Genomic DNA, 12,575 nt, shown 5'->3' with positions numbered 1-12,575 from the left:
TTTTTTTTTCTTTTGTTGCTTGCGCTTTTGGTTTCATATCTAAGTAACCATTGCCAAGGTTACGAAGATTTACTCCTTTATTTTCCTCCAAGAGTTTTATAGTTTTAGATCTTAGATGTAGATCTTTGATCCATTTGAGTTAAATTTTGTATATGATATGGGAAAAGCATCCAACTTCATTCTTTTGCATGTGGTTATCCAGTTATCCCAGCATCATTTGTTGAAAAGACTCTTCTTCCCCACTGAAGGATCTTGGCACCCTTGTCAAAAATCAATTGGCCATAATTGGTTGATGTGTAGGTTTATTTCAGGACTCTGTTCTATTCATCTATGTGTCTGTCCTGATGCCAGTACCAAACTGTCTTGATTACTAAGGGTTTTTTGTAAGGTTTGAAATCTGGAAGTGTAAATCCTCCAACTTTGTTCTTTTTATGAGATTGTTTTGGCTATTCTGGTTCCTTTGAATTTCCATATGAAGTTTAGGATCAGCTTGTCAATTTCTGCAAAGAAGCCTGTTGGGATTTTAATAGGGATTGCATTGAATAATTTTTGAAGTTAAAATTTTGAATTCGTTTAAATAATTTAAAAACACATAGTTCTTTAACTGGTTTGGAGATAACTTTGGTGTGTAGGGCTCAGTCAGTTTGGCTCTAAATCAGTTCTTTTTCAAATTGTTAACAATTCACTACAGTTTTTGTTTGTTTTTTGAGGAGCTTATTTTTTATCAGCTATAACTTTTATGTGTAGTTGGCAATTCTTGGACTCTTCTTTCCATTAAGTTATACTTCTGCATTCCCAGACTGCCAGGTTAAAATTCTATTTAACTGTGGGACGCAGTCTCAAGCCAGTCTGTTTGTTCAGGCCCTAATTGAGTGTCTCCCTGCATGTCTAGTCTTATATCAGCTGTGGGTGGTGAGCACGGCGAGGGCTCCTGAACGGGAGACACCGTGGTCACAGGATTTGGACCGGCTTCCATAGATGCAGGTCTAGGCAAGGATGGGAAAAGCCATTTGGTGGGAGGAGGTTTGAAACCCATACAGAGCTGAGGGAGGAGGATGACGGCAGGTAGATGCTGGGCGGCAGGGTCTGTGGGCAAGCAGGACAGGCTGGGCTGGGATTTGAGCTGAGAAGGAACTTAGAGGAGGGCAGCATGTCAGATGGCCTGCCCTGTACTTGGGATTTGTGTTTCAACACTGTAAACACTTTAGTTCCTGTGTTTAGGAAAAGTGAGCAGCCTTGAGTCTTACCTTTGTCCTCTTGTTCACCAGTATGACACCGTTCCTATTCAGTCCAGCGTGGTGTTATGTTCCTGCCCATCCCCATCCATGGTGAGGACCCAGACTGAGTCCAGCACGGCCCCTGGAGTTGCCAGTGGTGGTAGCAGGCAGGGCCCCACCATGGACAGCACCGCGGCTGAGGCCCGGCCAAGTGCCAACTCGCTGCAACACACCACACAGCCGCCACCACAGCCTCGGAAGAAACGGCCTGAAGACTTCAAATTTGGGAAAATTCTTGGTGAAGGCTCGTTTTCAACAGTGAGTACACGCTGCTCCTGTTTGTTGAATGAGTGTGTTTTCCTTGGAGAGACTGAACTTCCAGGCTGGGAGCTGGGAGACCCAGACACCAGGGTGGTGATCTTCCCCAGAGGAGGGTTTCAGGCCTGGGAGGAGTGGGGAGGCGGTGGGGGCCCTGCTGTGAAGGTAACTTGGGGTCACTACCACCAAGCAGATCACGTAGCTAAAACATGTCAGCTATGATTTTGTAGATGAAAGCTTTAAAAGGCATCTCTTAGTTTTTATTTTATTTTTTTAATGCAGTTCATTTTAATCTAATCAGGAATCAGCAAGTTACATTCCATGTCTTTGTGTCACATTGGCAAGGCCCTGGGAAGCTCTCCTGTTCCTTAGATTGAAAGTTAGAAACTCTTCAGAGGTTTGAGAAAACATTTGACAATCTTATTATTTCCCTGTTATTTTTTTTTCCTTGACCAGGTTTTTATTGAAAATTAGCTGTCCAAACGTTACTAAATATATATCATATGTAAATATACAAATATATATATACATATATATAAACATATATAAGGATACAAATATATATACGTATATACACAAATGTAAGTGTGTGTGTGTGTGTGTGTGTATGTATATATATATATAAATAGCAGTACCCCCTTGACCCTTGCTACAGTTATAGCCTAAGATCCTCTGGCCTCCAGATTCCTGTGTCCTCAGTTTTATAAACAGAAATGTTGTCATAGCACTGTCAAGTCACACTTGGGGTAACTCTTTTTGCTACCTGAGTGAGTTGTATCAGTTCTGTGGTATTTTTCCTCTTAAAGCAAAGAAAGGAAGGTTCAAACCAGTCCCTTTGTTAAGGTGGCAGCCCCATGTGGCTATGGTGGGGCCAAGGGCTTGCTGCAGGCTCGGGGGAGGCCAAGCACCCGCTCCCCAGGCAGGGTGCCTTAATAACAAGGTAGCTCCTAGATGCCATGTCTCCAAGCCAGGCCCAGCGTGTGCTGTGGACACGCCAGGGGGGCGCTGCAGGCCCCTGACCCTCACAGTGTTCTTTCTGAACAGCAAGTACTCCTCGCCTGGCTTTTGTGAAGAAATCTTCTGTGAAATTTGTTCTCCTTTTCTCTTGATATTTATGAAATATTTCAAAATACAAAGGACATGAACTATTACAGCTCAGCCATGTTCCCAGCGTTGTTTTAATAATGTTAACGTTTGCTCCCCTTACACTTTTAATTTAGATTTTTTTAATTGGCAGTTTTTGTTTAAATTATGAAAGAATTGTGCCCTCAGGACAAAAACCTTCAATTATGAGGGTAGTCCCTAGTCCTCCTGTACTCACAGATCTTTACAGGAAAAAGAAACTATTTTGAAGAGAACCTTGGTGTTCTGCACAGTTACTTACAACAGTACAGTAAAAGAGGAAGAATTCTCTCCTTTCTCAGCTTTACTTCATTGGACATTTATCTTGACTGGAGAATGAGGGCTTATTTGTGAAATTCCCCCGTGTCCCTGGGTTTCCACAGTGGGTATCAGTAGGCACTGTCCATTGGGGCGACATGCCTCTGATGATGAGAAGCCCCAGCTGTGACTCTTGGCATTCAAGTACCATGAGCTGGAGGCTCCTTTCTAGTGCTTCGTGGAATCCTACAGCCCCGGTCTCAAGTTCTGTGTGCTTCCCTCGGGTCTTTCTCACCACTCCTGAAGTAGAGATCATTTACAGTTAGGAAAGCAGCAGTTTCCAGACTGGACAGGGCTTCACCAGGCAGAGCCTAGTGCTGGAGCTTAGAGAAGCCGGCCTGCTACCAGCCAGCTCCCTGAAGCTGATCATGATGTCCAGGTTAGCCCTGCCATCAGCCCAGGTGGCGTGGAAGGAGGCGTCCATGCCTCGTTTGGTGGAAGAGGGGCACTCCCTGCCCTGCGCCCATAAGGAAACCTGCATGTGGAATGCTGACTTCACACAACAGAAAGATGAAAGAGCCATCTTCAGAAAGGATTCCATTAAGTACTAGTATTCTTTCTACTGTGAAGAAATTTAACACTGCATAAATACATAACCTAGAGAAGGGAAGTCCCTCCCGAGCTCATCCCGCCTCACTCCCCAGCGCCTGCAACAGTCCACACAGGCACATTCTTCTGGAAAGATCTTTGAGGTCTTCCCACTTGAGTTCATACAGTCCATACTCATTCTTAATGACTGCAGGGTGTTTCATTCAGTGCTTTTCCAGGATTGCTTCTGGTAAGTCTGGAAAAGAATTCTGTATCAGGATTAACTCATACTTGGGCTGGATGAACCCAGCCCATGGTGTTCTGGGGTTTTCCCAGAAGGCCCAGGGGTTTCCCAGGAGTTGGGCAGGTTTTCATCTGCCCTCTGGTCCTTGGGTCATCCCGCTGCAGATGTCTTAGGAGAGGCGTTTGGTACCAGCTGGCAGTGGTGGGGGCTGCTATCATCATCAGGCATTTGGAAGTTGGTGCTCAGGTTGCGCCCAGGGTTTGTTTCTATGGAAAAGCTTTTCCCATGTTCTGCGATGCCCCATTGATGCTCTGTTCCCCAAGTGAAATGTGAGTACTGACTCAGGTGAGCCACACAGAGGACACAGCCGGGCGTATGCCTGTGTCCTGTGAGGGAGCAGGACTCCCAGAAGGCGCTGTCCGCAGGTCACGTGAGATTTCGTTTCCCGGGCCCTTAATAGCAGGGATGGTATTTATGGTGTCTGACAGCAGCAGTAGCAAGTGAAATGCATGGGAACAATCATTTGAAAAAGCCCAAATTCAGGGCGGCTTTTTGCAATGAACAAAAAGTTACTTTTTGAAGCAATTCCTAGCACCCATTTGTGGAGGTTTTATTTGCTGCTCCTTCCCATCGTTTGTGGGAATAACGCTGGTCTGGAAGTTCCTGCGTGTCTATTTCACTGCACAATAGGGATTCTTGGCGGCTGATGAAGAACCTCCTGAAAATAGTCGAGAGATATAGTGTTTGCTGTGAACTGTTAGAATTCTTAACTTAGTCATTGACTTTCAGCTGTATTTGTTAGCACAGGGTAAAAAATATTTAAATGTAATTTCAAATATTTAAATGTAATTTTGCAGTGGGGGCGGGGTAGCTTGGGTGCCTTGCGAGACTCAGCGCCCTGGTTACATTGGGTATTTTTTCTCTTCTCTTTCCCCCTTTTCTTTCCAAACCAGGTTGTCCTGGCCCGAGAACTGGCAACCTCAAGGGAATATGCTAGTAAGTACTAACTCAGCGAGCTGCGTCTGGGATGCAGGGACAGTGTACCTCTGGGCACGTGGCTGTCCGGCTGCCCAGAGCCTGGGGGTTTCTGTGCTGATTTCACGGGATAGGACGCTGGTGGTCTGTCTTAGAGACCATGAAGCCAGTGGTTGTATTTTGTGAAAAACTTTAATGTGTACCAGCTCTTTTATGAGTTGTGTCTTTCGTATATTCTTACTGTTTCCAATTGTGGTAACTCACTTCTCTCTTACCTTAAGTTAAAATTCTAGAGAAACGTCACATTATCAAAGAGAACAAGGTCCCGTATGTAACCAGAGAGAGAGATGTGATGTCACGCCTGGATCACCCCTTCTTTGTTAAACTTTACTTCACGTTTCAGGATGATGAAAAGCTGTGTATCCTTTGAACAGTCAAAGCTTTCTGAAATCACACAGTGACCTCTTATCATTTTGGAATTGTGACACCATTGATTGTTTTCACAAGTGGCGCTTTCGGGCGTATTTTAAATACAGAGGAATTTACTGTGTGGCTCGGGGTTACTTTGAGGGAGACCATCACAGAAATGTTGGAGGGTTTTTTTAATTGATAAGCATTGTATCTAAAGGATCGATATTTTAACCCCATGGTTGCTATACATTTAATCAAAGGCTTCCCTCATTCCTCTAAGCATTGTCCTTGGAGTATCTATCAAGTGTCAAGTCCTGTGCTTAAAGTTAGAGGAAGAATGAGCTTGAGCACCAGGGGCTCCTGGGAGGTGGGCACCTGGCTGCCCTCTTTGGCCCAGGCGCGTGGGTGTTGGGTTGGAAGGGACTTCTTTACCAGGCTCAGCCCCCATGTGAGAAGTCCCACAGGTGAGGAGTGACCCACAGGAGCCGAAGCCCTTTTTCCCTGTACCTGGGATGCTGTCCTCCAGCCTCCCCCCGCCCCTAGTTCCCACTCCCTGTGGCACCCACTCTGGAGTCGGCTCTCTCTGCCCATGGATATCTCTGATCACCCAGTGCCTCTGCCTCTCCAAGGCTGTCTAGCTGTTTCTCCAGCAGAAATGTCACACCCACTGATTCTTTGCTTTATTGGAGGGCGTCTCATGCTCCCTGACTTCTCTAACCCCTGCAGAACTTTTTTCTCTTTTCCCTTTGCTTAGGGATCAGGGAGGCAGGGCACCGTGGCAGTCAGGTGGGCCACACATCTCTGTCCTGCAGCTCACCTGTGGGCCTGCCATCATGTAGCCAGGCTGGCCAGCTTCTCCTCACTTCTCAGCCCCTTCCCTGCCTGCAGTTGTTTTTCTAAACCAAGACTTCCCTCAGCCCCTGCATGCCCAGTGACTTTCCTTTATCCCAGCAGATGTTCTTGGCTTCCACTCGACTGAGAGAGGTTGGACTATCAAATGGAGTTGGTTCCGAGCTTGTTCAGGCTTAAAGCTTAGTGTTTACGTCTGTTGTTTTCCTCCTGTCCACGAGATCTCCAGAGCCCCTTTGCCTCACCCCACCACAAGCAAAGCTGGTCTAGGGTCTTGAGGATTTGGCTCCCCCTCCCCATCCCCACCAGCTCAGGCTTCCCTCCCCCTCTCTCCTCTGTACACACCAATTCTTCTGAGTTAAAACTTTGCTCACTTCTGTTCCCCCTAAGCACCACTTTCTGGCTCCATCAGCTGAATTTGCTCTTTTGTTTTCTGAGAAGTCCTTGCTGACTGCCAGGCGATGGGAATGTGCTAGTAAATAAGATGACTGGCTCTCCCCTCATGTAGCTTACATTTCCGTAGAAGAGATAGGTAGCACAGGTGATCAATACCTATAGAATAGTCACTGAGGGGCCGAGAGTAGCAAATCCAGGTAAGGGAGTGTGGAACATGCTGCTCTTTTAGCTCGGTGGCCTGAGTTGATGACATCGGGCAGAGACCAGGACAGATCGAGGACAGGAGTGCGTATGAGTGGGTGGAGTGAAAAGGCTGGCCGGGGGCCAGCTCCTCGAGCCTCCAAGACCTGGCAAGAATTTGGGATTTTCTTCTAAGTATGACAGGGAGCCTGGTAGGGTCTCGATCAGGGCAGCTGTTTGCTCTGGCTGCTGCCGTAAGTGAACGGGCGAGGGGAGGGAAAATGGAGTCAATGTGGCTCCGGGGTGTGGACCTCAGAGCCTGGGTGCACAGCAGTGCCATAATAGAGCCGGGAGAGACTTGGGAGAGGCCAGGCTGGGAGTTGGCATTTGACGCATCCATAGGTGCTTACTACTAGCAGAGCTCAGGAAGGAGTGAGGGTGGTGTCAGTGGCCTGGCCAGCCACTGGAGGGCACTTCGCAGGAGCAGAGGTTGGAGTCCTGAGCCCGGGTCATCCCCAAACGCAAAGACTGATGCTTGGAAGGGATCCTTCAAGGAAGCTGAGGGTAGAGGGGGTTGTTTCCAGTGAGTTGAGAAGACAAGTCACCGGCGGCCAAAGAACTAGATGGTTTCTGATGGAGGATGCTGCAGCTCGGCCAGCTGCTGCCGAGTGGTCAAGTACATGGGCCTGGACCTGACCTGTGGATGGGCCCCCATGCAAGTCGTTGACAGTGGCAGTTTGGAGGTGGGAGGACGGTTCAAGAGAAAGGTGAGGAAGTGCAGACAGCCCACCAGGCAGGTTCTTCCTGGTGCATTCGCTGTAAAGGGGAGCAGTAAAGTGGCCTCGAAGCCAAGGGCAGGGAGGGCGGGGGGGATTCCTTGCTGGTGTGTTTTAGGTGTTAGAGAATGTTTGCCTCTCCACCTGGCTCCAGTGTCACCCCTTGTTCCTACTTTCTGCTGTCATGCTCATGCAGCAGCCATCAGTGGCCTCCTGAGGACATTGAAGGGGCCTCTTCACATCTGTTCTGTGTCTCTCACCTTGGAGGCCACCTTGGCCCCCCATCCTCGCTCATGTTCCTCGGGACTCATGTGACTACTGCTCCTCAAGCCTGTGGGGGTCTCTGGCTGACAGATTTTCTGGAGGCCTGAGAGACAGTGCGTCTTGTTGTTTGGGGGGGTCTCTGGCAGACCGCATGCACTTGGCTGCTGCTTCTTCCAAGGTTATGTGTGGTGGAACCAGGTGTCCCAGAGTCTGGATGAGTGAGTTTGCTGTCTAATGTCAGACGGGATTGGCCAGAGCACTGCAGGTGGAGGGGACTGTAGGTTTTTGTCCAATGGTAACTGTTGCTCTTAAATTTTAAGACAAATTCCAATGCCTGTGAAGGCCGTGAGGGCTCCCTTTACCTCCAACGGGAGTGAAACTGGGGACTCAAAATTCTTAGTGGTGTACATTGTATTGAGAGAGAAAGAAAAGGACACTCTGCCTAAAGAAAACCTCCGTATCACAGCACCCTCACTTTAGCCATAATTTACATGTTGGGGAGAGACTGAAGCAACAGCAGGTGCAAAAACCCCTCAGGACAGGTGAGGCACAGCCTGGGGACACCCCATGGCAGCTTGGAAACTGGCAGCGGGTCCATGCGGGGCCCTGAGCCCTGACAGCTTCCCTGCCCTCTGGAGATTCAGCTTGACAAGACTCAGACCCTGCTCCCAGGAGAGGGAGCCGAGCTCCAAGACACTGAGTGCAAGCCCACCCTCCCTCCCAGGCTGCGGCGCTGGGCTGAGCACCGGAACCGACTGTGGCAGCGAGGGTGCCTTTCCCTTCTGCAGGGAGGAAGGCTGAGGGGCTTCAGAGTCTGTTGCTTGGCTAGCCTGCATTCTTCCTCCACCCACCACCTACTCGTCCTTGTGTGTCCCCTCTTGCAGCTTGGGACAGGAGCAGTACACTAGGTTTCAGGAGGCTGGGCTCCAATCCTGTCCCTCCTTGGCTTTGTGACCTCGAGTGAGTTGTTTAACCTCTCTGGGCCAGGTTCCTCTGCAAAGTGCAGGCGTTGGGCTCACCAGGCCCTGCCACAGGCCTAGTCTGTGCTCATCCTCCTGGGAATGCACCCATTCCATGCTTAGAACTGCCTCATCTCCTCTGCACCCTGGGGCATCGGCTGCACTGAGGGAGGTAGAAATGTTGGATGGGAAATGGACCGGCGAGACCTGAAAAAGTGCTTCTGGGGGATGAGGAATGTGTGTGGTCGGAGGGAACACGGGCTTGGAGTTGTGATCCTTAATATCTGTCATGTTCAAAACCTGTCAGTCATTTTAGCTCCACAGCTGAGCAGAGAGCTAGAAGTGTCCCTCACACAGGAAATAGGAAATCAGGGAATGGTCAGATAATGGTCAGAGCATGTGAATCAGGAAGTGGCGCTGCGGGCTACAGGCCCTGTGGGCTGCAGGTTCCTGGGAGAAGGTGTTCCTAAGTAGTGAGGCTTCTTGGCTAGTCCAGGTGGGACAACCTGCCCAGGCAGCACTGAGCTGCTGCTTGGGGTCAGGCGGGCCAGAGTCTGCAGCCTTCCCGGTGGAGGGGGCAGAGCCAGGTAAGGTGGGAAGGGGGCCTGGCCCAGACCCGTTGCATTCCCTAGAAGTAAGTTTTGGTTTTTTGCTTCAGGTTCCTATTAAATATCCTAGTTGGAAGGGCTTGGGTGACCACAGGTGGAGCTGGATCCAGGGCAGGTTTGGGCAGCCTTGGTGGCTGGTCCCTTCCTCCCGAGCTTGTCCTCACTGTACTGCGGCTTCAGACTCCTTTTCTGGTGGGAGATGGCAGTGCCTTGGCAAACAGAAGCTAGACAGAACACCCTGAGCATGGGCCACCCCTTCCTGCCCTCAGAGACGCTGCTCAGGGCAGGTTAAGGACTTGGGTCCCGTGTCTCTGGCTGCCAGGGAACAGCGAAAGCCCTACAAATTTCCATTAATAGGCGCAGATGTTTGGTGCTTCTAGAGGAAGCTCTTATATGGGATCCATTTATTTTTGCAACTTGTAGTCCTCTTTGGAAAAGGGAGAATAGAAATAAAACAAATCACTGTAGTGGTGTCCAAGGGAAAGATGGCCGTGTTCCACGAGTCTGTCCCCAATGGATGCCCACTAAATAGATTGAACCAAGAAGTGATCAAAATGGCATTTCTCTTACAAAACTTGTCACTTTATACTTGGAAAGGATCATTCATTTGAGACGTTTACATGAATTGACTCGTAGCACAGCATGTGGAACGCAGCTGGTGCTCTGTAAATGTGTACACATTGTGCAGGTGAGGAGACTGGAATATGGGGGGACCCCCCCTACCCCTTTACACCCCCACATACACACCTTGGCTGAAGCCTGCAAAGAGGCATTTGACCACCATCTCTGGCCTCTTCCTTTGGGCCACAGGTGCCTTCTGAGACCGTGAGGTCCAGAAGGGGCAGTTGGGCTGAGAGGCTTGTGTCACTGTGTCCTTGGTAAGAAAGCTACCTCGGGGCCTCGCCCTGGAGCTGGGGCCTGGGATTCCCATGGTTAGACCACAGGTCTAACCATGGCAGGGTGTGACTTGAGGAGGGGCAGCAGCCTTGGGCCATGGGTACCTTCAGTTTTCATTAACTTAAAACATTCCTGTTAGGTTGTTCAGGTTAGTTTAAAAAAATGACTTTTTGCATTCTTCCTTAACTATGCAATATTTAGATTTTGGCCTTAGTTATGCCAAAAATGGAGAACTACTTAAATACATTCGCAAAATCGGTTCATTCGATGAGACGTGCACCCGATTTTACACAGCCGAGATGGTGTCTGCTCTAGAGTACTTGCACGGCAGGGGCATCATTCACAGGTACCAAGCTGGGGCCTGGGACTCTGCCCACAGCCCGGGGGCAGCTCCGGTTTCTGTAACGGAGGGTGGGATGTGTCACGTGAGAGCCGAGAAGAGTTCACATCACCCTGATGCTGAGAGCCTCACGGACCTTCAACTATAAAATAAATCTGCTCTGATGTCTTTTTTTTTTTTTTTGCCAGGCTGACAGTTTTCCTACCTATCTTGACTGCTGCTTTTATTTTGTCACTTGTAGCTTTTGTATGTACTTCTGGTCTCATTTTCCATGGCTTTCTGATAAAGTCAAATTGAAAGTATTCAAATAAACTTTTTCTGTTGATTTTTTTAAAGTTGTGGGAAAATACACAGAATATAAAATTTACTATTTTTTCCAGTTTTATTGAGAAATAATTGACATATATCACTGTATAAGTTTAAGGGGCACGGCATGATAGTTCGATATACATATATTGTGAAATGATTCCCATAATAGGTTTAAATGCTCTTTATTTTATTGGTTAAAAATGATAGTTGGTACTTCAGTAAAAAGTTTATTGGGCCGGCCGAGTGGTTCAGTTGGTTAAGAGCTCGCTCAAGAGTGTGAGCTCTGAGCAACAGTGGTTCAATTCCCAGCCCGAGCTGAGCTGCCAACAGGTGGCAGGATGGCTCAGCTAAAAAAAAAAAAAAAGTTTATTAAAAACGATAGATGCAATTATGAAGTGATGTAATTTGAATGTCTTCATTGTATGCAGTTGATATTTGTTCAGTGTGAACTTTAGACTTTCATTCTTGGTTATTAGTCTGTAAAGATTATAAGTATTGACCAGTTTGTTTTATTTTTAGCATAATTTAGCATAATAATGTTACTGTTTTAACTATTTTCTCTCACATGTCAAAAATCTGCTTTCACAGGGACCTGAAACCAGAAAACATTTTGTTAAATGAGGAGATGCACATCCAGATCACAGATTTTGGGACAGCAAAAGTGTTATCCCCAGAGAGTAAACAAGGTGTGTAAGAGTTTCATTTCTGCAGATCACGCTTAGTGTTTGGGTGAAAACCTCTTAGCAACATGGTGAATCTCAGTATAGTCGTGGTTTGTGACAGATGTCTGAAATACCTTTGTTATTGTAAAGTAGATGCTTGAACCTTCCATGGGGAAGGGCTTGCCTCACCCGGCGACTCTTACTGTGAGGGCCTGGGCATTGTGTGCCTGGTCTAGTGGGTGGAAGGCGGGGCTTCCTAGGCTTCCTGGGGTTGGGCTGCCCCCAGCCTTGAGTCACCAGGCGCTCTCTGCATGTTGTCACAGGTCCTTGTGAGCTCCAGCCAGCACCCTGTGGCTCACCCTCCCTAGTCTTCTTCCTGGGAGATGCTGGGATGCCACATTTGTACCCGGTCTATACAGAGGCATGACCTTGATGGGTCAACTCCCAGCTCTTCCTGTTGGTACTGCAGGTTGTAACTGGGAGAGGGAGGGTATGGTCCCTGTATCCCAATGCCCATCTGTCTGTCTCCCCATCTCCTGGGTGCAGCTGGCAGTGGTGACCCAGGCACACCCATTATAGCGAGATTCTCCAAAATTATAGACCAAGTGGGGGCTGATTTTAGCCTGCTGGTCAAGTGCATGTTTATAACTGCAAACCCTCCTAATCACTTGTCCCCTAGAGTGATTTCTAGCATTGGATTATATATTATGACAGCTCCATCACCTGAGGGGGAGTTGGTGGCTGTCCATTTGGGCCAGAAGAGAGCCCTGGGTGTCTTAGCTAGCCAGGGGCCATCTCGGTAGTGGCTCTCACTGCCCTTCAGATGTTTAATGGATGAAAATCATAAATTCTGGGAGTATAAAGAATGGCAATTTTATTTCTGAAAACTGTTTTCTAGTGTCGGGATAGAGAGCAGATGAAATCCTTTATGGTGAGGTTTGAGGGAAGCTGAAGGCCACTGTGAGTTAATATATGACCCTGAAAATGAACTTGGGGTCTTGGGACAAGTGTGACTGCCAGAGCCGCCCTGACTCGAGAGGCCATCGCAGGGACCTCCCTGCAGTGCACGTGTCTCTCTGCCGTGAAAGAGGGACCTTGATGAGAAGTGCTTGGATAACAGATATGCTGGGTGTGAATGCAGGGCTTGTTGGTGGAAGAAAGATTCAAACAGAAGCACCCACTTCTCTCCAGCTAGAAACTGA

The 12,575-nt window shown here is 48.3% G+C and overlaps 1 protein-coding gene across 2 annotated transcripts in view; it reads left to right on the top strand.

The window, feature by feature from the left end:
• Window positions 1-12,575, top strand: part of PDPK1 (3-phosphoinositide dependent protein kinase 1) — a 73,755-nt gene that overhangs the window by 25,846 nt on the left and 35,334 nt on the right. For both annotated transcript variants that reach the window (XM_019648552.1, XM_019648550.1), the window contains exons 4-8: window positions 1,269-1,535; window positions 4,701-4,743; window positions 5,004-5,141; window positions 10,264-10,408; window positions 11,300-11,397. In XM_019648552.1, the coding sequence (XP_019504097.1) occupies window positions 1,269-1,535; window positions 4,701-4,743; window positions 5,004-5,141; window positions 10,264-10,408; window positions 11,300-11,397 (691 nt within the window). The remainder of the gene's footprint in view (window positions 1-1,268; window positions 1,536-4,700; window positions 4,744-5,003; window positions 5,142-10,263; window positions 10,409-11,299; window positions 11,398-12,575) is intronic.

The sequence above is a fragment of the Hipposideros armiger genome, unplaced genomic scaffold (genome assembly GCF_001890085.2).
Source record: "Hipposideros armiger isolate ML-2016 unplaced genomic scaffold, ASM189008v1 scaffold_126, whole genome shotgun sequence".
Lineage (NCBI taxonomy): Eukaryota > Metazoa > Chordata > Mammalia > Chiroptera > Hipposideridae > Hipposideros > Hipposideros armiger.
This window is presented reverse-complemented; position numbering and strand designations above follow the sequence as displayed.